General features: G+C 40.9%; 1 protein-coding gene across 4 annotated transcripts in view; it reads left to right on the forward strand.

Annotated features, from left to right (window-relative positions):
- Positions 1-20972, forward strand: part of cemip2 (cell migration inducing hyaluronidase 2) — a 43516-nt gene extending 22544 nt beyond the window's left edge. For all 4 annotated transcript variants that reach the window (XM_034238349.1, XM_034238351.1, XM_034238350.1 and 1 more), the window contains exons 10-24: positions 786-855; positions 1448-1576; positions 3798-3886; positions 5173-5304; positions 6042-6077; positions 6316-6471; positions 8750-8927; positions 10753-10968; positions 11209-11420; positions 15294-15476; positions 15646-15865; positions 16148-16249; positions 16342-16487; positions 17307-17413; positions 18004-20972. In XM_034238349.1, the coding sequence (XP_034094240.1) occupies positions 786-855; positions 1448-1576; positions 3798-3886; positions 5173-5304; positions 6042-6077; positions 6316-6471; positions 8750-8927; positions 10753-10968; positions 11209-11420; positions 15294-15476; positions 15646-15865; positions 16148-16249; positions 16342-16487; positions 17307-17413; positions 18004-18203 (2176 nt within the window). In that variant the 3' untranslated portion in view covers positions 18204-20972. The remainder of the gene's footprint in view (positions 1-785; positions 856-1447; positions 1577-3797; positions 3887-5172; positions 5305-6041; positions 6078-6315; positions 6472-8749; positions 8928-10752; positions 10969-11208; positions 11421-15293; positions 15477-15645; positions 15866-16147; positions 16250-16341; positions 16488-17306; positions 17414-18003) is intronic.
- The last annotated feature ends 2217 nt before the right edge of the window (positions 20973-23189 follow it).

Below are 23189 nucleotides of genomic sequence, written 5' to 3' on the forward strand. Positions count from 1 at the left end.
GTAGCAAGATATTTAGGGAAGGAAATAAGTGAGCGTATGCCTTATCTTTAAACCCACTGACTAACAGGAGAAAAACAACACAAATGATTCCTGCCACCAGCTTCTTCACTGACATTAAAGGCTTTGACTCTATGTCAAGTGTCCGTGTGGGAAATCTGGTGATAGCACACACACTCTGAGAGAAGACAGAAGGTCCATGGCCCTGTGAAATAGATACTCAGTTAGTATTGGTATGTGAGAGAGATATTGCAGGCGCGTATTATCCATGAAATAACAACCTCTGCTCCACATGGGATGTTTTTATTCCGTGTGTGTGTGTGTGTGTGTGTGTGTGTGTGTGTGTGTGTGTGTGTGTGTGTGTGTGTGTGTGTGTGTGTGTGTGTGTGTGTGTGTGTGTGTGTGTGTGTGTGGTGTGTGTGTGTGTGTGTGTGTGTGTGTGTGTGTGTGTGTGTGTGTGTGTGTGTGTGTGTGTAGTGTGTGTGTGTGTGTGTGTGTGTGTGTGTGTGTGTGTGTGTGTGTGTGTGTGTGTGTGTGTGTGTGTGTGTGTGTGTGTGTGTGTGTGTGTGTGTGTGTGGTGTGTGTGTGTGTGTGTGTGTTGTGTGTGTGTGTGTGTGTGTGTGTGTGTGTGTGTGTGTGTGGAGCCCAGGGAGAGGTGGATTATCACAGGTTTCTTTGATCTCTGTCTTCTGCTTATTAGTCACAGTCTCTGTCTTGTTTAATATCTGTTCTGCTTGTGTGTGTTTATGTCTCTGTCTTTGTCTCTGTGTGGTGGGGGTGTTTTTCAGGGCAGTTTCCACATTCTGGATCGCCAACCCCAACAACAATCTCATCAGCAACGCAGCTGCTGGTTCTCAGGTAATAACATCAGAGTTACGTAAGGCAACATCTTCAACTATGTATAAGTGATTCATAAAAAACGAGTAGTCAACGAGTAGAGCCCCCTATTAATTTATAATGTAAATTAAATGAAGTGAAGCACTGGCTTTGGTGTTCCTGATCTTTACAAAATGAAAGATGTTCATGCTCGTAACACATTGATCCATCAATAAATAGGATTTAACGGGCTTTTAGTTTCTGATAGGAAGGATGCAATAACATCGTAAGACAAGATAAAAGTAGTAGATCCCTTATCTAGTCTATTTTTCATTTTAGCACAATCATCCAGGAGGTTCACTGAGGAGGGCTGTAGGGGTTGGGATTTTCAGTCTAAATCTATTAAAGCGTAAACTTCGATGAACTATGGAGCTCATATGAACTCTTACACCTGACTTACCCTCTGTGTGGAGCATGTAATATGACATCCTGCCTTGTTCTGCGTAATGGTTTAGCATGGACCCTCAACCTTCAGATGATATGTTCATAAACCTGAATAATGAAATTCTTGCTGCTGCTGCCCAGGCGTGCCAGGAACGTGATCTTCCACCTCATCTCTCCCTTCCTGTTGCAGGATGCTGGCATATGGTTCGTGTTCCACAGCTCTTCCACCGGAGACTCTCATGGGCTGGTACCAGAGACCAAGGCAGAGCTCACACCCCTGGGGATTTTTTACAACAACCGCGTACACTCCAACTTTAAGGTACCACCACTAGGGATGTAACGATATACCGAATATCGCGGTAAATAAACGTCCCAATGAGACTGACAACATCTACCGGGATTTTTTTTTAAATTAATTATTATTATTATTATTTATTTTTTAAAACACTTTTTTTGTTTTAAACCTTTATTTAACCAGATGGTCCCATTGAGATCATCGATCTCTTTTTCAAGGGAGACCTGTCCAACATGGCAGCAAGTAGGTTACAACATGAACATAAAACAACAGAACACAAAAGGACATCGTATTTACAGGGCTACATTTACACACCTAGAGACATTGACAAGTACCAACAGTATATTTATATCTCTGTCAATAAGCCTCACCTTCTTGGCAACAACTGTATTGTTTTTGAAGTGGTGGAGAGACAATGCACAGTTTGACCCACTGCTGTCACCCATGGCCAAAGCATATCTCTCCGTCCCACTGAGGTGGGGTTAGACTTTTTCGCTGTCCGTCATTTTGACAGACAGGATCGTAAAATATCCGTCATAATCCCTTATTACCCGTCGGGTCTGAACTGTTCAGACCCGAGGGGGCGGTGTTATGCCGTGTGTGCATGCACCTCGCGGGAGCGCACACAGCGTAAAGCAAAACCTCCCAGACATGTGTTGATCTGTACCGCAAAGTACGGTTTGGAAACTATATCATTTCCTTTTGGAGGGCATGCATAACGCGGCATAACACCAGAGCCTCGCTGCGGGGAAACGTTGGCGCTGTTCCGAGTTTGTTCTAATCTGTCAAAATGACAGACTGCTTTCAGATTTTTCCGTCATTGATAAATAAAATATTCGGTTAACGCGACCACTGCTGTCCCAGCAACATCAGTACCAAGCGAGAGAGTTTTTTCCAGAGCAGGGGATATTGTAAATGCCCAAACATCCCAGCTTATAAATACCTGGAAATGTGGACATTCTCATATTCCTAAAAACCTGTCTGAGTGAGTGACTAGTGAGTTTGAGTTGAGTTACTTGAAAAACTAAAGTGAAACTTGATTTATTTTATTGCAGGGTCTGATTATTAAATGTTTATTTGTGAGATGCAGTGTCACAAAGAAAATGCCTACTTTGTTTGGTAGTACTATAGGTACACAAACACTGGTTTTCTTGTTCCAGTCTGTTACTGTCACTTTGTTTTTGACCCTTTAAAATGCTGCTATCCTACTAAAATGCTGCTATCCTACTAAAATGCTGCTATCCTACTAAAATGCTGCTATCCTACTAAAATGCTGCTATCCTACTAAAATGCTGCTATCCTACTAAAATGCTGCTATCCTACTAAAATGCTGCTATCCTACTAAAATGCTGCTATCCTACTAAAATGCTGCTATCCTACTAAAATGCTGTACAAATCAGATTTATTATGTAATAAAGAAACAGTTTCCGAATTTATTTTTAATTTGTTTTCCTTTTTCTTTATTATTCAATATCGCGATAAATACCGTACCGTGGACTTGTTATCGCGATATTATCGTACCGTGAGTTTTTGGTATCGTTACATCCCTAATCACCACTGTAGCTTATCTTTTAGCCTTTCATTTTCTATGTCGCCTCAAGTCAGTGTGTGCTTTTTCTACTGTATACACAAGGTGCCAAACGTCTTCTGCTTCAGCACACACACACACACACACACACACACACACACACACACACACACACACACCACACACAACACACCACACACACACACACACACACACACACACACACACACACACACACACACACAGCCCTCTACAATAGTGCTCTGTTGTGTAAGGACAGAAGTCGGGCAGGTGAACTGTACGCTCTTTGTTCAGTGTGACCACAGAAGCCTCTCTCACAGGATCAACTCCAGGTTTCCACATACCTGAGACACAGACTTACAACTTTTTTCTTAGAATGCATTTTACAATTCATTTTCTAAACATACAAAAATAAACCATATGTTCCGGGCTGTGTAAACATACAGTACGTTTTCTTACAAATTGCTCCGAGGATTACCACCGTTTCTGTCCGCAGGCTGCTTTACTGCATGACTCTGTGGGCCCAGGATTTAAATGTAGTACGTTTTTTATTGCCTCAGGTCCCACACTGAAGTACACTAGTCGTCTTGTTTATGTGAGTTTAGCAGGAATAGATCTGTGGCCCATCTTGGATCTCTTTCTGTAATTTTATGGAACATCTGGCGATAAAATGTAATCATACTCACATTTTTCTAGGCAGGGCTGTTCATCGATAAAGGAGTGAAGACCAGCAATGCCAGCGCTGCGGACCCCCGGGAATACCTGTGTCTAGATAACAGTGCCAGGTGTGTATGTGTGTGCAAAAGCATTTACATTTTGAAGACGTGATTTATGTGAAAAGATAATAATTACTATTTTCTTATGGTTTTTGACATCTCAATGAATTAGTTGCTAGTTATTGGTTAGTGACCTACAACTCACTAGTACAATATACAGTACACTTTACTGTACATGTTGTTAAACAAAGTGTAAACTGTGCGCTATCAGGGGGACTATAATGGGTGATTATGTGCTGGTGTAAAGTTACACTATGCAAATATGATGGTATTTGTGGTTTACTAATGTGTTTCTTTAATGCCACTGTCAATAAAGGTTTGAATTCAGTTATTTATAGCCCCCTGGTGAATATCTTTGGGGATACGGCCATTGACTGGGAAAGTTAGATGGCTTTACGCTCTGTTTCTGCATTTTGGTGGAAGGCTTGTGTTGACAGAGAAAACAAGGCTTCACAGATAGAGTTTCCACTCTCCCTACCCAAATACTACCCTCAACTAGACGGAAAAAAACGTACGTGTCCGCTGAGACCGCTGGCCACGCTCTGTGCATGTGTGCACAGGTACGAGGGGGAGGATTTTTAATGTTACATTTGTGTACCAAGCATAAATCCTTCAGAGACAGAAAGAGAGAGGGATTGGGTATTGATAGTTTCCTAAAAACATTCTTTCTGATTTAACACTTTGTTCCATGACAAGGTATTCCAAAAACTAGCAGCTACATTGTTATAAGATGTGTGGATATTCAAGGTAGCATAAAAGCTCACTTTGAAGAAAAGTTCTGAGACTATTTTCGCTGCACCATTAGGCTAAATAAAATAGGATTTTCTAAAAGACTACAAATCCCCTTTTAGTTTGTACACAAGATATTTCGTAATCTAATGGGAGGATAGTCATACACTTTTCCAGCCACATTGATGCTCCAGAGGGGGATTAACCCTTTTTTGTACTTAATGACACCATGGTTTTGTTTGCAACACAATACCACATCACATTAGCATGCATTGTGGGAGGCAATACGCAGTGAAGCCTCTAGAGTTTAACAGTTAGACAATAAGCCTAGTTATAAATCATTTCTGCGCAGATTTATTGTAGGATGACATTATGATTATCCGGGCTATTGGTCACACAGAGAGAAGAAGTGAATTAGTTCAAGCCATCTTTTGTTTGTGTTGTCTTGTGCCTTGAAGAGTGTGCAGAATAAGTTGGGGGCAATAATGTTTGACACTGTGTTAACAGTAACAACTAAAGTCAGAAGGAGAATGATAGAAATGCATGTGTTCACTTGTGTTTGTCAGATTCCGACCGCACCAGGATGCTGACCCTAACCGCCCCCGGGTTGCAGCAGTGATTGACACTCTGATCTCCTACAAGAACAACGATTTAGGAGCGTGGATACGGGGAGGGGACATCGTCATCCAGGACTCTGGGTAAGACAGATGAATGTCATGTTTTCAAAAGAACTGAGGACTGAGATGCACCACGACACCAAGTCAAATCCCTCGTACGTGTAAACCTACCTGGTAAAACCTGTTTCTGATTCTGACCATGATGACAATACCATGTGATAATCCCACTACACGTTTCTGTGAAGACACGGTTCACAGCTTGTAATTGTTGGGGAATCATTTGTCCTGCATGTCCTCCTTCGCCCTCTGACGCAGCTGACCAACCTTGAGCAGCCGTTATCTCCCATAAGGAGGGGCTGCCCTCGCATTTTGTTGATGTTGCTAGAGATAGTTATTGTTGTGGGACACCTGGAACACATCCTTCTCTGGGTGTAGATGACCCCGAGCCATAAGCGACAACAACTGTGATTCAGTGTCCTCAGCTGTTTAGTCTATCTATTGAAGAATGTTGATTATTACACTCTGAACTAGTTAAGACCTCGAGCTACAGGAGGGCTCTTCAGAATTGATTGTGGCATCTCTATCCTGTGGTCAAACCGTGGCCCGTGACATGTCGTGTGAATTCTCCGGCCGAAGCTCCAGATAAACCGTCAGTGTTTGCCATCAAAGCTCCAGCTCTCCTCATGTCTCTCTGAGTCCTGACTCCCCATTGCTTCAGAAGTTTCCCCCACAGTAATGAATGGCTCTTTTCCTCATAGTGCTGACTAACCTGGGATTCACTATTTGACCATGCACTTATTTTGCCTTTCCCTTGACAGATTTGCAGACAATGGAGTGGGATTGGCTTTTGCCAGGTGTGTACTTCTACATCCCTCTGCTCCTTTTATTCATGCTTTCACTTCTCCTTGCCAGAAGAACTTGCCAAATATGTATCAATAATGAGCTAAGAACAGCCACTTTGTCACATACATTTATTTCCTTAATAATTAAGAAGAAATGCAGTTTTTTTCTGTATTGTCCAATGTTAACATATATGTTGGAGATGATTTGTTATTTATTTCTACATGCCCTGATCTCCTTGTTTTCCTCCAGTGATGGCAGCTACCCTAAGGATGAAGGCTCCAGCCAGGAAGTGACACGGTCCTTGTTTGTGGGTGAAAGTCGAAACAGAGGAACCAACGGAGGACAGAATAAATACTGGGGCTTAGGAGGGGTTGATGCAAAGATGAGGACACTGCCTAGAAACAGGTGAGAGGGAGCGAACAGCAGGGAGCAGTGGCCGTTTCTCAATCGCGAGTAAACTTGCTGCAGAGCAACTATTTCAAGTATACTACGTCATAGAGTGGCGCAGAATGCTGGGCATTTAACATGCATTTAAACAGTCCTTCGGCGCCACTCGATGACGTAGTACACTTGAAATAGTTGCTCTGCAGCAGCTTTACTTATTGAGAAACGGGCAGGGAGGATACAAGGGGTAGTAACAAGGAAGGAATGATATATGTGAGGAATTAAGGGAAAACCCAAATGAATCTGAGTTTCCTCAGGAATTGCAGGGGTTGCTTTTGGAGGAGTTGGCAATGCACAAATATGCTGGGAAAAACAAACAAGGACGAGCGAGCCAGCAGAACCAGCAGGTAGTTGGACAGATGGACAGCGGAGGCTGCTGCAGCTGCTTTAACACGGAGCTGGACTTGTGAAAGGAAGTTCTGTTTGGACTGACTTCCCTCTAGTGATCATTTAGACAGTTTCTGAAAACGGTAGTGGCAACACTTGTGTGGTTTTCTAAGAAAGGGATTAGTCATTGTGGCATCCGATCACTTACGAGCAGTAAGATCTTTATCATAATTAGCTTTAACTAAATGATGTTCCTTTCTTTACATTTAGGAGCCTGTGAAGATCTTTCGGTACCACTTTACAATAAGACTACCCTTATAAAGGATTCATAAAGGGTTTATAATTAGGTTATGAATTAGGTTATAAACACTTTATTAATCCTTAAGAACCATTTATAAACCAGTTCTATACGTCAACACAGGCTCACTATTTGGGCAAGATGGCTAAGCCTTATATTGGCTACTTAGCGAGAATCAACTGAGTGAACAACAGATACCAAGGATGCTGGCTGATGAACAAGATGAAGTTAGCTAGGTAGCCAATATAAGGCTTAGCAGTACAGATAAATGTGGGCTCACTATTTAGCAAGCAACCGGTCACAGTCGCCCTGTTTATCTCATGTCTTATAAAAGCTTATTAATGATTTATAAAGTGTTCACAACCTAATTAATAAATGAATTACAAACTATTTGTAAACCCTTTATACGGGTAGTCTTATTGTAAAGTGGTACCGATCTTTCTATTAGCGATCCCATCGATGGGTAAACCAGACGGATGTTGCCCTAAGGACAACCCTTTGGATAGGATTTCCATTCTGAGGTTTATAGAGTCTCTCCAGGCTGTAATACCATGTTGGACTAAGTGGACGGCTCTAATGAGGCCAGATCTTTTAGACTTTACATCCCCTCGGGCTCTCTTCTCTCTGCCTTTCTCTGTCATTACAGAGATCGTTATAGCAGAGGAGAGACTTGCAAATAGCTGCCCATTTTAGTCTCAAGAACCCAGCTTTCTGTCAGGTTGTGACCGCCGCTGTCACCACTGTGTACAACTTTACAGCCATTTTACAGGCTCCCTGACCGCACAGTGACATCTGGCTCAGTCGGGCTGTCTGTGGTCACCGTGGTTACTGCCAAAACTGCTGACACTCTTTTTTCTTCTTCTTGCCAGTGAGAAGATATTTCCATAAAAATAAATGGATAATTTGATCCTTTAATTTTAGTTCCAAGGTTTCATTAATAGCAATTACATAAGACTTAGATCCTTGTCTGGCGGAAAGTGATGACTCAAAAAATAGAGATAGGAAAACATTTGTAAATTCTTTGTTATAATTATATCCCAAGAGCATACGTCCTGACTTAACCCTCCTAACATTTTCCATATATATAAGATTGTTGCTATTATTGACACTATTTCGCATAGTTCTTTTAACTATGATTCTCTAAGACTTATTGCTTAGTTTGTTCTTATAGTTCCTTTAAACACAAGATACAATTACATCTTCATTGACCATCATTTATACTTTACTAATGTTCAATAAATCAATCACATTTTATTTATATAGCCCAATATTACACATGTGCCACAGGGGGCTTTTACAATGTGTAAAGCATACCACACCCTTTGTGCTTAGACCCCTCAACTTTTGATGGGAAAAAATAAGGAGTCATTGTGGGGGGAACCTTTGGAATTGTGAAATTGTCTCACAGCCCATATGTCCAAGAATTATGAAGCACGTCATGTCTGAGGCAGCTGATGTCCTGCTCCCTATTGAGTCATGTTTTTTATTAACTCCTTTTCAAGTTTTGGGTTTAAGCCAATCTATGACAAACCTGTCAATTTCAATATGACTTTATCTGTCATTTGGCTTGCCTAATCGTGGATAACTCCCTCTCCATCTCCCTCTCCACTGTAGGACATTCCCAATCCGAGGTTTCCAGATCTACGATGGTCCGGTGCGACTTACCCACAGTACATTTCGTGGATACATCCCCACACCGGAGCGTTATACCAGCGCAGTGGGATTCAACCTGAAGAACACCTGGCAGCTCACCCCACGAAACAATCTGTCCCAGCTCAGCTTCCACCCCACTGTGAGCAACCGTCTATTTTTGACATCCAGGCACACTATACAGTTACTGATTTCATATTAGAATCACATAGACAAATGCAGTGTGATGCATCGTAACACTGAGTCAACACAGAGCTGTCCAACCTTTCACCTACATACATAATATTTACAATACTTTAGCCAAGTTATGTTTCAGTTGTGATCTTCCTTTAATGAGCTTGGAATAGCTCTTTACAGGCAGTGATTGGTGTAGGAGGTGTGTGGCGCAGTGGGTTGTGCGTTGGTGTTGAATCAGGGGGTCACAGGTTCAAACCCCACTGCAGTCAGCATGTCGTTGTGTCCCTGGGACACTTCACCCCAAATTGCTCCTGTGGGGATTGTCCACAGTGTTGAGTATGTTAGTCGCTTTGGATAAAAGCGTCTAACAACATGTAATGTAATGTGTAGGTTTCACTCCCAGCTATTCGATATGACCATATAACTTGGGGTCATGTGACATTTTAAAGTATCTACTCCCATGTGACAGGTTAGCACTTTGTACCTTTGTCTCTGTTTATCACTTTGTTGTGTTTGTTTCTGTTGTTGGGAATACAGTAGTTGTGAACACTGTTTGTATATTTTCTACCTTGCTTTATGTGTCAATCCTTTTGCTACACTGGGTTTGACTGTTTCCTCTTGAGCTGTTTGCTCCTGTTATCCTTCACCCGTGTAACCGTCCTCTCATATTGATTAAATCAGATGAGAGTCGTTGAGTTGGCAGTTGTTGAAAGCATTAGACAGAAGAAAGGAGAAAATAAGGGCATGTGGAGGAACAATTGTAAATCTCTGGTGCCATCTTGTGGTGGTAAAGAAAGTGCACTCACTTTTGTTAAAGGTAGGGTAGGTAAGAACGGAGAAACCAGCTCGAGTGCGCTAGAATTTGAAAGTACGCAGCCGAAATAAATCTGCCCCTTCCTTTAGACTTCCTCACAGAGCCCCTCCTCCAACACACACGAACGCACACATGACCAATGAGGGCAGAGATAAGTTTGTGCACAGATGGAAGGCTGACAGGCAGGTAGGCCATCCAGTTACTTTAGCCGGGCCGGCTCAGATGATTGGTCGTGCTTTTTACAGCGCCACGGCTTCCACAGATGAATTTTTTTAATGTATTTATTGTCAAAGCATTTAATGTATTCATTGCTATCGGGATGTTAAGAGCATCCCATGGAATATAACAAAAAGTGTTTCTGAAGTGAATTACCTACCCCACCTTTAAGTGAAAGATAAAAGCATTGGACAAGAAACATTTTTAAATATTAAATTGGAATTCAAGATGAATTGCTTCCTGCACAAGCAGACGTTCCCTTGTTGTAACTGACACAACCTGTAAGCTTTATGCAAATCATGCAGAATGACGTTGCCAACATGCAAATGAGTGTAACTTCATCTGGTAAATTAGCAACACTACTCTAATTTAAAAAAAGGCATTTTCTTTCAACCACCTTAAATCGAGCCTCAAAGTAGATCATACTCAGTAGCAGACAGCGTTGGATAATGAGGGCTTAGAGGGAACCACTATAAACTGAATTAATGAATTTCCTCACAGGGATTAATAAAGGTCCATCCTATCTTATCTTGTCTTAACACTGGTGGTGTCATTTTCTGTAGCCATTACATTGTGCAATCAGCATTTCCTTCCAAATGAAGTTAAAGGACAGCTTCTTAATCCCCTTTTGCAATTCATCTAATTTAAATGTTTAACTAATCCATATTGTCATTGTTAAACTCCTCCTTACAAAATGGATGCCTAGTGTTAAAAGAAATATAGTTGCGGTTATAACACTCTTTGTGAATATCACCCTCAGGTGGGTCTGCAGACGTTCTTCGGCCGCCCGGGGCAGTGGTTTGAAGAGAACGACCTGGACGGGGACAAAAACTCCATCTTTCACGACGTGGACGGCTCCGTGACGGGCTACACCGACACCTACGCCGGCCGAGCAGACAATTACCTGATCCAACATCCTGGCTGTGTGAACGTGCCTCAGTGGAGCGGAGTGATCTGCAGCGGACGCTACTCTCAGGTACAGCATGGTGTACCTCATTATTATCCCTCTGTCCTCCCTCATGTTAAATGTTCACACTTCCTGACTTTGATGGAAATTCATGAGCTGCAACACGTGGAGAGATAGGTCACCTAAGACCTACTTAAATGATTCATAACATGTAAAGGACGAAATATGTATAAAGTTTTAATATGAATGAATAATTGATGTGAATACTATTAGATAGGACACTGACCTTTCCTCCTCTTCCTCTCCCAGGTGTACATCCAGACCCAGGGATCCCCTAACCTGATCCTATCCATCAGCAGAGATGAATACCCAGCTGCCCCTCTGGTTCTGAGGGGGATCAACAGCCAGGGGGCGCTGTCTCAGCAGTACCAGCCCATCCTGATGATGAGCAAGAGCTACAGCCTGCACTGGAGCGGACCTGCACCCAGAGAGGTGGTGCTGTCGCTCATCAACTTCGACAAGTGAGTAAAGCTTCAGTGCGTGGACGACACGCCTGCTGCAAGTCAGGGGATTTCTGCATTATGTATTTTTTTCTTTCTTTGGATGTAACACCTTAATACTTTAAATACTTTACATGGCCTTTCTTTTTTCTTTAAATCTTTATTTGGAGTCAAATAGTTTACATATTATATACATATATGTATTACAGTGATTCTCAAATGGGGGTACGGTACGCGGACCCCTAGGGGTACGTTGGGGTACTGCAGAGGGTACGTGAGATTTTTTTTAAAACAAAAAAAAGTTAATTTAAAAAATACCATGCATGATTACAAAAATAATCTTAGTACAATAAGTTAAATAGAAAACACAATTTTATATAAAATATTCCTAGAACCACCTCATATAAACATGTCAAATGTAAAATGAAAATATCCTTAGTTTGTTGTAATGCATGCATGAAGGAGTAAATAAATCACACACTGAGGGAACATCACTATATTGGAATTATTTGTATAGGGTTTTTCGATCAAAAATGTTCGAGGTCGGTCAGGGGGTACTTGGCTGAGAAAATGTTTCAAAGGGGGTACATGACTGGAAAAAGTTTGAGAAGCACTGATGTATTATTATCTCTTTCGACTCCACTTCGAGCGATATAATTATTAACAAAGCCAGGGCTCGACATTAACGACTGCCCGATGGCCCGGGGCCATCGAGTATTTAGCTCGGGCAATGAAGCCTCACCTGCTGGTTGCCCGATCGGGCAATCTATTATGCCAGTATCATGCAGCTCGCGGATCCAGTAATGAGTGACCCGACAGTAAAACTAAACATATCTATAACTAGTTCAGGTAGTTTGAGAGGTCATTAAAATAGCTACGTGTGATATTCTAACCTGAAGTGTGTGTTTTGTCCCCTCACCGCTGCAGGTGATCATGCAGAGCCTGCTCAGCTGATCTCTCTCTCCCGTCAGATTAGACTTCACTCGCGTTTATGTCCATATCGATCAGATCCAGCTAGTTCTAGCTAATGATATGACTACCTGCTTATGTTAACTGTGATGGTTATTCTCGCGTCCAGGAAAGAGAAGCTTAAAAAGGAGACTAAATGGAGTCTCTGAGATGTTTTCAAATTGGTACTTTAATTAATAAAAAAGGCGCGGTAAAGTCACAAACAGGATATTGTCCGACAGAAAAGCAGCTGCCTCTGGCCCTCGCTAGCAGAGAAAAGAGGCCGAACCGCCCAGGTGCTGCTGTTATATAGCTTCTGCAGGCTCCTCCCTGGGGGCCGGCTCTCCGACTATTTAATGTCCGTTGTTACATATATCACAGTATACAGACATTGTACATTCAATATATATCTAAACACTCCTTTTCTCCTCCTTAACTCTTTCATGACTTTCCATTCAACACATTCCAAACGCTGTAATCAACACTCCAAAAAATACAGGAAATCCTTCACAGCAATTCGATTTCCGGTCGCTCCGAATGTTGTGACATGCTACCCACATCTGTAAACGATAACGTACTCAAATAAACTGTACCTTCATTTAATATCCAACAATAATAATATCTCGACGTCTATAGTTGTAGTGTTGAAATCAGTAGGTTTCGGTGTGCAACATCATATCATATCGCTGCTAAATTCACCTCTATAGGAAATGGTATATTAGCCTCATGCTAAATGCTAACCGGAGGTGAAGGATTTTCAGAATAAAAGTCTAACTGGTTGTGCACAAGAACTTCTGGTTTTTCAGTATAAAACAGCATTTAAACTAAAGGTACATTTAAGGTACATTATGCCATCAAAACATTGATTTTAATTTCTAACACTTATTAAAAGACACCTACACAATAAGTGTGGCTATGCAACTGGGTGAGGTCACAAAGTATAGCGCAGCATTATGCATTTGTTTACATGCCCACCGGAACCCCGAGGCATTACCAACAGATCAACGCACAATCAACCCATACAGGACATCTCTTTCTCCACATTAAGTGTTAGACATTAGAATTGACTCTTCTTGTCTGTCACATAAGTGGCGCAACTGAAGCGGTATTGCGCTAAAGGGAAATAATTTTGACCGGACATTTTGACCGAAGAGATTTAGATTTGCCGGCTAATGGGAACTATGACGTCGCCATTTTGTGTGCTTCGCGGATGCGCTCGGCTCCTCTCGACTGCTGCTCGGTCAGCTTCCGGATGAGGAGGCATTCGTTCGACCAACTTACAGTAGATAACATTACAAACATTTTTAACAGGGTTCATACTAGTGTAAATAATGTTTGTTTTGGCATTAATAACTGAATGTAATGTTTTCTACTTTTTTACATCTGATGAAGGCATTTGCCTTCATCAGATGTAAAGTGTCTTGACCAACAACTTAAGTGTTTCTTATAGCTATGCAGGGCATGCAAGCGAGCACACACAAACAAGAACAAACAAACGTGAAAAGTGAAATGAAGAATAAAATTGAAATTGTACAATATAATATTGTGGTGGTTCATCTTATAATTCAGTCTAGAGAATGCACCAGACAGCATCTAAGACCTGCACAAATCTACATTTTCTAGGGGGAGGCCCCCCAAACCCTTCGTGCCATTTCGTCCGCACGCATTTTTCAGGGCAATCTCTATTGGGCTCAGGGCCATCTGTAAATTAGCTTAGATGGCCCACAGGGCCTGAAAGCACTTATATACTAATAAAGGACTGGCTTACCTAAAGCCAGTTGAGTAGCACTTGAAATGTTTGGCTCTATGAAACCTGATGTACTTATATGATTCTGTTTTCTTCAAGGTTGTGTCTTCCTGGTCGAATGCACTTATTGTAAGTCGCTTTGGATAAAAGCGTCAGCTAAATGCAATGTAATGTATTATATGACAGTTGTACAAGTATCATCCGTTAGAGCAGGGGTGTCAAACTCAAATACAAAGTGGGCCAAAATAAGAAAATGGGTACTAGTCGAGGGCCGGACTGGTTCAATGTTTATTGCAAAACATATTAAACTGAACTTATTGCACATATTAAACCTGGAACTAACAAAGCTTAAATGATTGCCTATAAAAACATTAAACATTAAATAATCACATTTCTTATGGCTCTATCTGCAGCTTTTCCAGAGTCATTTCTTATGATTAAATTTCTCCACAGGCCAACAACAGCTTCAACAAAACTATTTCCCTCAAAGAACAAAACAAACACTCCCTGTTGTCTCAAGAAAGAAAGTGCAGAAGGAAACATCCATTAAACTCAGTGTGCTGCTCTGTGATGCTAGCTCAAGCAGATACTTGGCATCTCATCTTGGGTGCAAGGTCATCAATGTTTGGGCTCAGGCTCTGAGCTGAGGAGACCCTCAGGATGGAGTGAAGGTGTGCGTGCAATATACCGGCGGGCCAGATCTAATAGTAATTAGAAATGATCCTGCGGGCTGAAATTAAATCCACCAAGGGCCTGATTTGGCCCCCGGGCCTTGAGTTTGACACATGTGCGTTAGATATATACAGGGATCCATCTTTAAAAAAATATATATAGTATAATTACACACAACTAAAGCAACTACAAACAGAACAAGCCAAGAGGTGTGTTTCTGTTTTGAGAGAGAAAATACAGAATTCAAAAACATTTACAAGCTAAGGATGGCCATCTCTGGAAAAGATATGACTTGCTGTAATATCTTCAACGGGTAAATTAGGATATTGTTTCCTGAGAAAGCAATGAAACGACAACGATTAAATTAGTGTTTAATACATTTTTGTTTCGATCCCATTAGAACTATGCAAAGCTTTTAAAACGTATTCACAAACCAGGCTGTCCTAACATCTTCTACTATTTCTATATGTTTTTTGGAGAACGCCTCTCAGATGTAATGACTGTCTTTTTCTCTTCCTCCTATTTAGAGATGACTGGGCGTTGGTGGGACTCTGTTACCCATCAGACACCACGTTTCAGATTATGGCCGACATCAACGACAGGCAGAGCAACACCTTCGATGACCTCACAGACTACGGCACCGTGTCATCCTTAGCAGAGCTGGAGAGCAGGCCGATGGAGAGGAAGTACTACTTTGACCGAACTGTTGGGTGAGAACATAAAACAAATTCCAATCCTCTCTATTGCAGTGGGTTCAAAAAGGTCTATGTTGACTTTCGGGAAGAGCTGTCTGAAACTTCTTTCATCTCTGTTTCTCTCATTTCATAAAGTGTTTTTAACTGTGGCCATTTCCTCCCGTTCTCCTTCCATCACGCCCAGCTTGTTGTGGTTCTTCCTTCGGGCTCGGCACGGTCGTGAAGGTCACAGCTACTGTTCATCAAAAGGCTGCGAAAGAGTGAAGGTCATGGCCACCACGTCCTCCAAACAGACCTGTAACTGCACAGCCAAAGCCTACCCCAAGTACTCCAAGACCCCCTCAGTAGTGGTGCCTATGCCGTCTCTCAATACACAACCCTGTAAAGGCTGCGGTGCTAAAAAGGTATGAGTTGCTTTATTTATTTAGCTATTATTATAATGTTTTTGTATGTCTGTTTTTCCTCTGTCTGTGTGGGGTTTTGTTTGCCATGGTGTTACGCAGTATTTACATTGTTACTCTACCTATTGTTCTATAAAGTGAAGATTTGTTTACCTACTTTTCATACATGCTCTGATAGAATGACCGTATGCTGTTGAAAAAACCCAATAAACAAGTTAAAACATTGACGATAATTTACTTTAATCTCTCAAGCCATCATTGCTGACCAGTGTGTCTCTGCCTCAGCTTGTGTTTTCCAGTGAGCCATGGACCTTCTACCTCCAGACACAAGTCAAGTCTCTCAGCAGCAAAGAGCAGCAGAAAGGAGATAACAGCTCCTATATCACTGTAAGAATTACTTATCGAAACACAACATATGATCACATTATCTACTTCTGATGTTTTGAGTCAGGGTTCATTTAACATCGATCTCCTGTCAGGTGAATGAGGTCACGATGCCCTTCTCTCAGCCTGGATATTTCCTGGTCTCAGTGGACGCCTGCTCGGGGAAAGTCACCAAGAAAACCTCATTTGCAAAGATGGACGCCAAGATGGAACAGTACCTAAAAACTGGAATACCAAAGAGGTGAGCCAGGGGAAATAGGTGCTCACACTACTGCATTTGCATTTTTTGAAAAGGACATGCAGCAGTACCACACTTTGAGACATCTTGTTCTATTTAGTTCAATACAACAGTCCAGTATACAGGGCAGGCAGTAACTCAGTCCGTCTGGCTTGGGAACCAGTTGGTCACTCGTTCAAGTCCCCACTAAGACCAAGATAAAAAAAACACCTTTGCATTAATGCGTGTGTTTATGCATGTGTAGTACTCAGGGTTCTTACGGTCATTAAAAACCTGGAAAAGTCATGGAAATTCAAAATGCTAATTCCAGGCCCTGGAAAAATTATGGAAAACAATATATTTCCCAAAGTTTTGGAAAAGTCATGGAAATGTAACTAAAGTTTCATCAAATATAATTTATATGTTATCTAATCCCCGAAATAGTAATACTATAATGATAATAAATACTGTATCGTATAGTAATGAAACGTAAAATGGCATTTAACTGACGAGGTATTTTGCTGCTGAGAGATTTTAGTGGCTTTAGCCTGTAGGAGCTAGTAAGCCTATTTGATTTGTTTTAGATAGACACAACATGTTTCATATGCAGACCTTATTTTCCTGTTCCATGTTAAAATAAACCATTTTCAGTGGTACCGCTGAGAAAGAGTACTTTTTTTGGTCATGGAAAATTAGGTAAAGGTCCTGGAGAAGTCATTGAAAATCATTGGTGAAAAAGTGTATGAACACTACTGTATTACAAGAGAGTGAAAGCTGAATTTCCCCTAGGGTTATAATAAAGTATGTCTTCATGAAGTCGTTTTTTATGCGCATTCTTGCCAGGTCTATCGTACTTATGGCGACACGAGGTCAACCAGAAGGCCTCGTTAGTGTGGCACCACATCTGGTCTCCTTTGGAATGGCCAAAGCTGCTGATCTGCACAGTAAAGGTTAGTGACACACTTACAGTATACAATCATTCATTTGTCATCACTTTTTCTTAAAGGTCCCCTATTATACTGTTTTTCATCAACATATTATAGCTCTCAGATATATACAAAACATGTCTCTGATTGGCTCCAAACACCAAACAGATCATTGCAGCATTACCCATAATCCCCTCTGTTTCAGCCCTGTTTCAAAAGTGCTGATTCTCTGTCTGTTACTTTAGATGAAAATAAGGAGCCCCTCCCCACGCCCCTCTGAGAGAGATTTGGTTAGAAAGAACACAATGGTGCTCTAGGAGGAGATTCAGGTGATAAGGTGGGGGGGGGGGGTTACCTTGGTTGGTGATTGGCTAAAAAGCTACAAAATCGTTATGACATCATAAAGTGGTCAAAATCTGATCAGCTCATTTTCAGACAGGTTTTTATAGAAATGGATCAGGACAAAAAGAGAGGGAATCTTTTTTCCTGAGACTTTCAGAATCTCACACATGGTTATGTAGAAGAGACATGAACAAGTGGATTTTGCATAATAGGTGACCTTTAAGGCAAAGTCTGTCTTACTCATACATCTTTATTGCTACCTCCCACCACAGAGAGTCTGGCTCTTTGGGGGTTCCAGGGGGGTTCTCCGCCCCCTCCGTGGGTCTGGCTGCAGGCCGGGCAGGGCGACGAGGTCCTGGGTCTGCAGGAGAGATACCTGCCTCTGGGTCTGGAGGCTCACGGCTGCACCCCCCCTGCGGCTCAAACACGCAAAGACCTGGAGCTTCTCAAAAAAGCCACGGGACAACAATGACCAATGTGAACTACACAACTTAACTACCCAGAACTTGCACACAGATACACACACAACCAGCTGATGAATGTGAACTGCTGAACCTTTAATTTATTTAACAATGGCAAATATGTTTACTGATTCCATGTGGAGAGAAGGTATTTTATAATGACTGGGTGAGTATTTTTGTGATTTTGTGTGTGTGTTTGTATGTATGCCTTGGGGCCGTTGAGTCAATGCACTTTTCCTTTTAAAGACACAACTTGCCTTATCAGCCAAAGTGATCACATGGAGCTTTATAATAACTCAGCTGTTTATGTTGGAACAGAAAAGAAAAGAAACCCAAAGCAACCTTTAACATTTACAAACCGATCCAATTATTTATAATGCACTAAATGAATATCGAGTAAATTGGATTTAATCTAAAAACAGAACACAATGCATTAGATCAGGGGTGTCAAACTCATTTTCATCTCGGGCCACATTCGCATTATGGTTGCACTCAAAGGGCCGGTTGTAACTTTAAGACTATATAAAACTACATATATAAATATTTAATATATATAAAATAATGTATTATATTACATGATTGCCTCTGCATTGGATTATTATCAGATAGGGTAATAACTTCATAATTAACTCGGTCTGAAAGCAGAAGTCTGGGGCAAATAATTGCAAATCTCTTCAGTGAGAACGTCACAAAATGATTTAAAAAGAAAAGCAAAATAAAAAGTGACATTTTGAAAAAAAAGTCAAATCTGAGAAAAAAGTCAAATTTGAGATGCATTGTGGGACATGTAGTTTATGGGCAACGTGCTTCTGTAAATCGCCATGTAACCGTATAACAAACATAATATATTCTTTGCACGCTCTTGTGGGGCCACAGAAAATGAAGTCGCGGGCCGGATTTGGCCCCCGGGCCTTGAGTTTGACACCCCTGCATTAGATACACACAAGCCAGGAGGAAGTTATGAAAATAAATGGCATTGTCCCTGAAATGAGACCGTGTTCGATTGGAACAGAAAATTAAACAAGATGGATGAGAGGAGCTCAGGTCAAAGGGAAGTAATGAAAGAACACGCCATTGGGAATCAAGCATCAATATTAAGCCAAAAATGAACATGTTAGACACCTAGATTCTTTAAAACTTAGTCAAAACAAGCCATATTGATGACTAGATTGTTAATGCGTATATAGACATTTGACTTATATAGACTTGACATACACAAATGTTATTAACCCTTAGATGAGGTGGTTTTCTTGAAGTATCTTTGTAATTACATTTTAAGAAATTGTAGTTTTTGTATTTCTACCCCAAGCTTCCATAAGTGGGTCAAAAATGACCAGCGTGCATTTTCTATGGCATCCTATGGGAACCTTTGATTATTATCACCTGTTGCTGTCAGGAATAGGTTAGGTGGGGGGTATAGGACTATCAAACTTGATCAACCGGCATGGATTGATGGGGGGTGGGCTATGAGTAGACAAGAGGAGAAGAGATGAGTTTTGAAAAGGGACTGGAATACTGTGAGGGTCTGAGAATAGCGGAGATCTTTGCATCGATATGTTCAAAATGTCAAAAAAAATCTAAAATTCTAAATAGTGAAAAATTAAATATTAAATATTTCTAGTGTGAACCAAAATATAATACTAAATATTATAAAAGTGATTTTTCTTAACCAAAATGACAAAAATGGCATAAAAACACATATTATGAGTCCTTTTTGACCCACTTATGGAAGAGTGTAGGGTCCAGTCACTCGTGCATCTAAGGGTTAATAGATAGGTATTATAATGTACGCCATTGCTGTCTTTCCACTTATCCTCACACACGTCGTTTGAGTTGATTTCTGAACTGAATCTTTAACTGGAAAACCTCCTGATCATCGTGCAGCTGTACAACTGAAGACTTTAAGCACCTTTTTTTAACGGATTCCTACGTGGACTTACTGGAACTTTGATCTCATACTTTTATTTATCTCTTCACAGCGATGGTGTCTCAAGTGCTGGCCACATGTGCAGCACAAATACACCTATATATACATTCTTTTAATGTTGTTGTTTTTCAAACGGAATTGAATGTTTTACCTTTTAATCTGCCTCATACATGATCTCTTTTATGTGCATTATTGCCAATGATGTGTTTAGTTATATTACAGGGTGACGGTTGGCATCCTGACTGTACAGTAGTGAGCGACACAATGCATACAGATCATTTACCAGCTGTACAGTAAAAGGCTTTAAGTCGAGGCCTACAGTATGTCATCTTTAAAGGGTGTACGGATGTGAGCAGGGCTCCCCCACTGAGCAATGGTGTGTGTGTGTGTGTGTGTGTGTGTGTGTGTGTGTGTGTGTGTGTGTGTGTGTGTGTGTGTGTGTGTGTGTGTGTGTGTGTGTGTGTGTGTGTGTGTGTGTGTGTGTGTGTGTGTGTGTGTGTGTGTGTGTGTGTGTGACTGATCATGTGAGACAGAGAGATTCTCTGGATGACAATGACCTTGCCTTTTAACCACTCTACTGTTAAAGAGAGCAATAGAAAGAGAGAGAAAACGTTTCCAGCCTTTTGTTCAACTGTTGCTTTGAAGATGCACAACCAGAGAGTTCTTATTGTTTCTTTCTTTGTAAATATGGTGTTTAATGTTGTAACTAAAACTGTAATAGAAATGTCCAACAGGTTGTCAATAGTGTTTATTTTCTTTGTGTTTGTCATTTGAAATATGTAAGCTGTTTCTTTCAACGTGGAAACTCAGCATTTGTTATGAAACTGCCAATTAAATAAACTTTGTGATAAAATCAGTATCGTTCTTTGGGAGCAGTATCGATAAGAGAATATCCTCAATGTGTCTGCCTTTTGCATCCGATATAAAACCTACCTCTTGGAGGCAGCGTAGTATTGGAAATAAATGATTCTACTCCTAAATTCTTCTTCACACATTGAGATGCTGAAATGAAGACAGTCCAGTGAGTTGTGACGGTGAGAGAATCAAAGGTGTAAGACCTGTAATTGTACGGATTACCTTACTTCTGGAACGGTAATACAACGGTCAGTTTTTCCAGCTGAGGGTAGCTTAAAATACACAAACAAAACACTTTATTGCTTCACAGCAGCCCCCAAAACATGGAAGAGGCCAGGGTGAGTTTTAATGAGCCCCTAGAGATCAAAGTAAACACCTTCTATCAAACATTCAACTCTAGTAACACAAATATATGACAAGATGAAGTGCAGTAACGTTACTACTTTAAATGATGTAGGAGCAAAATGTATAAATTCATAGGGGCAACCTGTTTCTAATGTCAGCAGCCGTTAACACAGCAAGGTAACTGGGTGCAGAAGCATTTATAGATTCAGTGACCTGCCTCATAGCCCAGGGAGAACGACCGTTTCTGTGTGTGCCCGTGTGTGAAGATCCTTGACAAGAAGAGGATATCAAAACTGTCACTGTCCAAAGAAATATGGTGCAGTCCTAACAGACCCCCGCACACCATATGGAGCCTCAGATAGTGAATGAACTTGTCCATAAAACTGCCTCTGACCATGAAGACTGAGCTCCCACACACTCCACGTCATTCTGGAAATGAGAGAGGACAGATTGGTGTGACACACTTTGCAGGCAAAACAATGCACAATGAGGACAGCAGCAGCTCCACTGACACCCATGCATCTGCCATAAGGAGGAGAAACACACACACACACACACACACACACACACACACACACACTGCATCTTTCTCATTGTTTCTCAATCTGGGGAACCCTGTTTTTTTACGCCTGGGTGTATTCAGAATTCACATTGACAAATCCACGGTGACAATATTTCCATCAGATCTGCCATTGCCATTATTTTCTAGAGCTGTGTGCATGTGGGGTGACATTTATATATATTTTCTTTTTATAATCCTTTGATGATTATGTTTCTTTCACATAGATGGACTGAGCGTTCTTTACAGTATTAATTATGTAACGCTCAAGCTTTTGAACTGTGCAAATACAATTAGATAAATGCCAAGGCTAAAAATATAGTCACTGTAGAGATGTGTGTGTGTGTGTGTGTGTGTGTGTGTGTGTGTGTGTGTGTGTGTGTGTGTGTGTGTGTGTGTGTGTGTGTGTGTGTGTGTGTGTGTGTGTGTGTGTGTGTGTGTGTGTGTGTGTGTGTGTGTGTGTTAGCCTTTAGCGATATGCTGTGTACATTTTCATGAGAAGGATGGAGCTATAGCAACACGAAACTGAAATGTGACACTTTCCAACCGTTCTTGTAAAGGTTAAAGATTAAACAAATCTTGCCCTATAAGCTGAAGTTTAAAATAATTTGGGTTTTTATGATTTGCTGGGCAAGCTGAAATAGTAGTTATAACAACATTAATTAATTAATGACATTTATTTTACACTAATTATTATTTTTAAAAGGGGAAAGAATGACATTTGCCAAAAAACTAATTGCACTGAAAACAACATTTTCAATGAGGGAAAACACAACATCAAGACATGTGTCGTTTGCTTGTCATAAGCATTTGTTATCATTAAAAGGAAATATATTAAATAATTGAACATTCATTGATTCAGGTGTAGTTTAACTGCTCAAAATAACAAATATCTCCATCTGAGAAGGCATGTTTGCTAATATGCTAAGCTAGGCTAGTCTTAGCAGGGTAAACCTTTACTTGGATGTTTTTATTAATCATGGCTGGCTACAACCTGATTTGTATGGGATAAAAACTTCAAATTTCAAACATGGTGGTCGGTCATCATTTATATATTTAAATTGCAAACGTTTGGTGGGAAAGTACGTTCATTAGCTTTAGGCCGTGCTCAGTACTCAAGTTGTAAAAAAAAATCAGGGGGGATGGTGGATTTTATCATATGGGGACATAATTTGTGCTGATAACCCGCCGAGGGTGGGAGACCAACCAGCATAAAGATAATTATTATACTCCTAAAACAACATGCATGTTATGGATGTTCAGATACTCCTTTCATTGCTCTTGACCAAGGCACCTCAGAATTAGAGTCGG

The sequence above is a fragment of the Gymnodraco acuticeps genome, unplaced genomic scaffold (assembly GCF_902827175.1).
Source record: "Gymnodraco acuticeps unplaced genomic scaffold, fGymAcu1.1, whole genome shotgun sequence".
NCBI lineage: Eukaryota > Metazoa > Chordata > Actinopteri > Perciformes > Bathydraconidae > Gymnodraco > Gymnodraco acuticeps.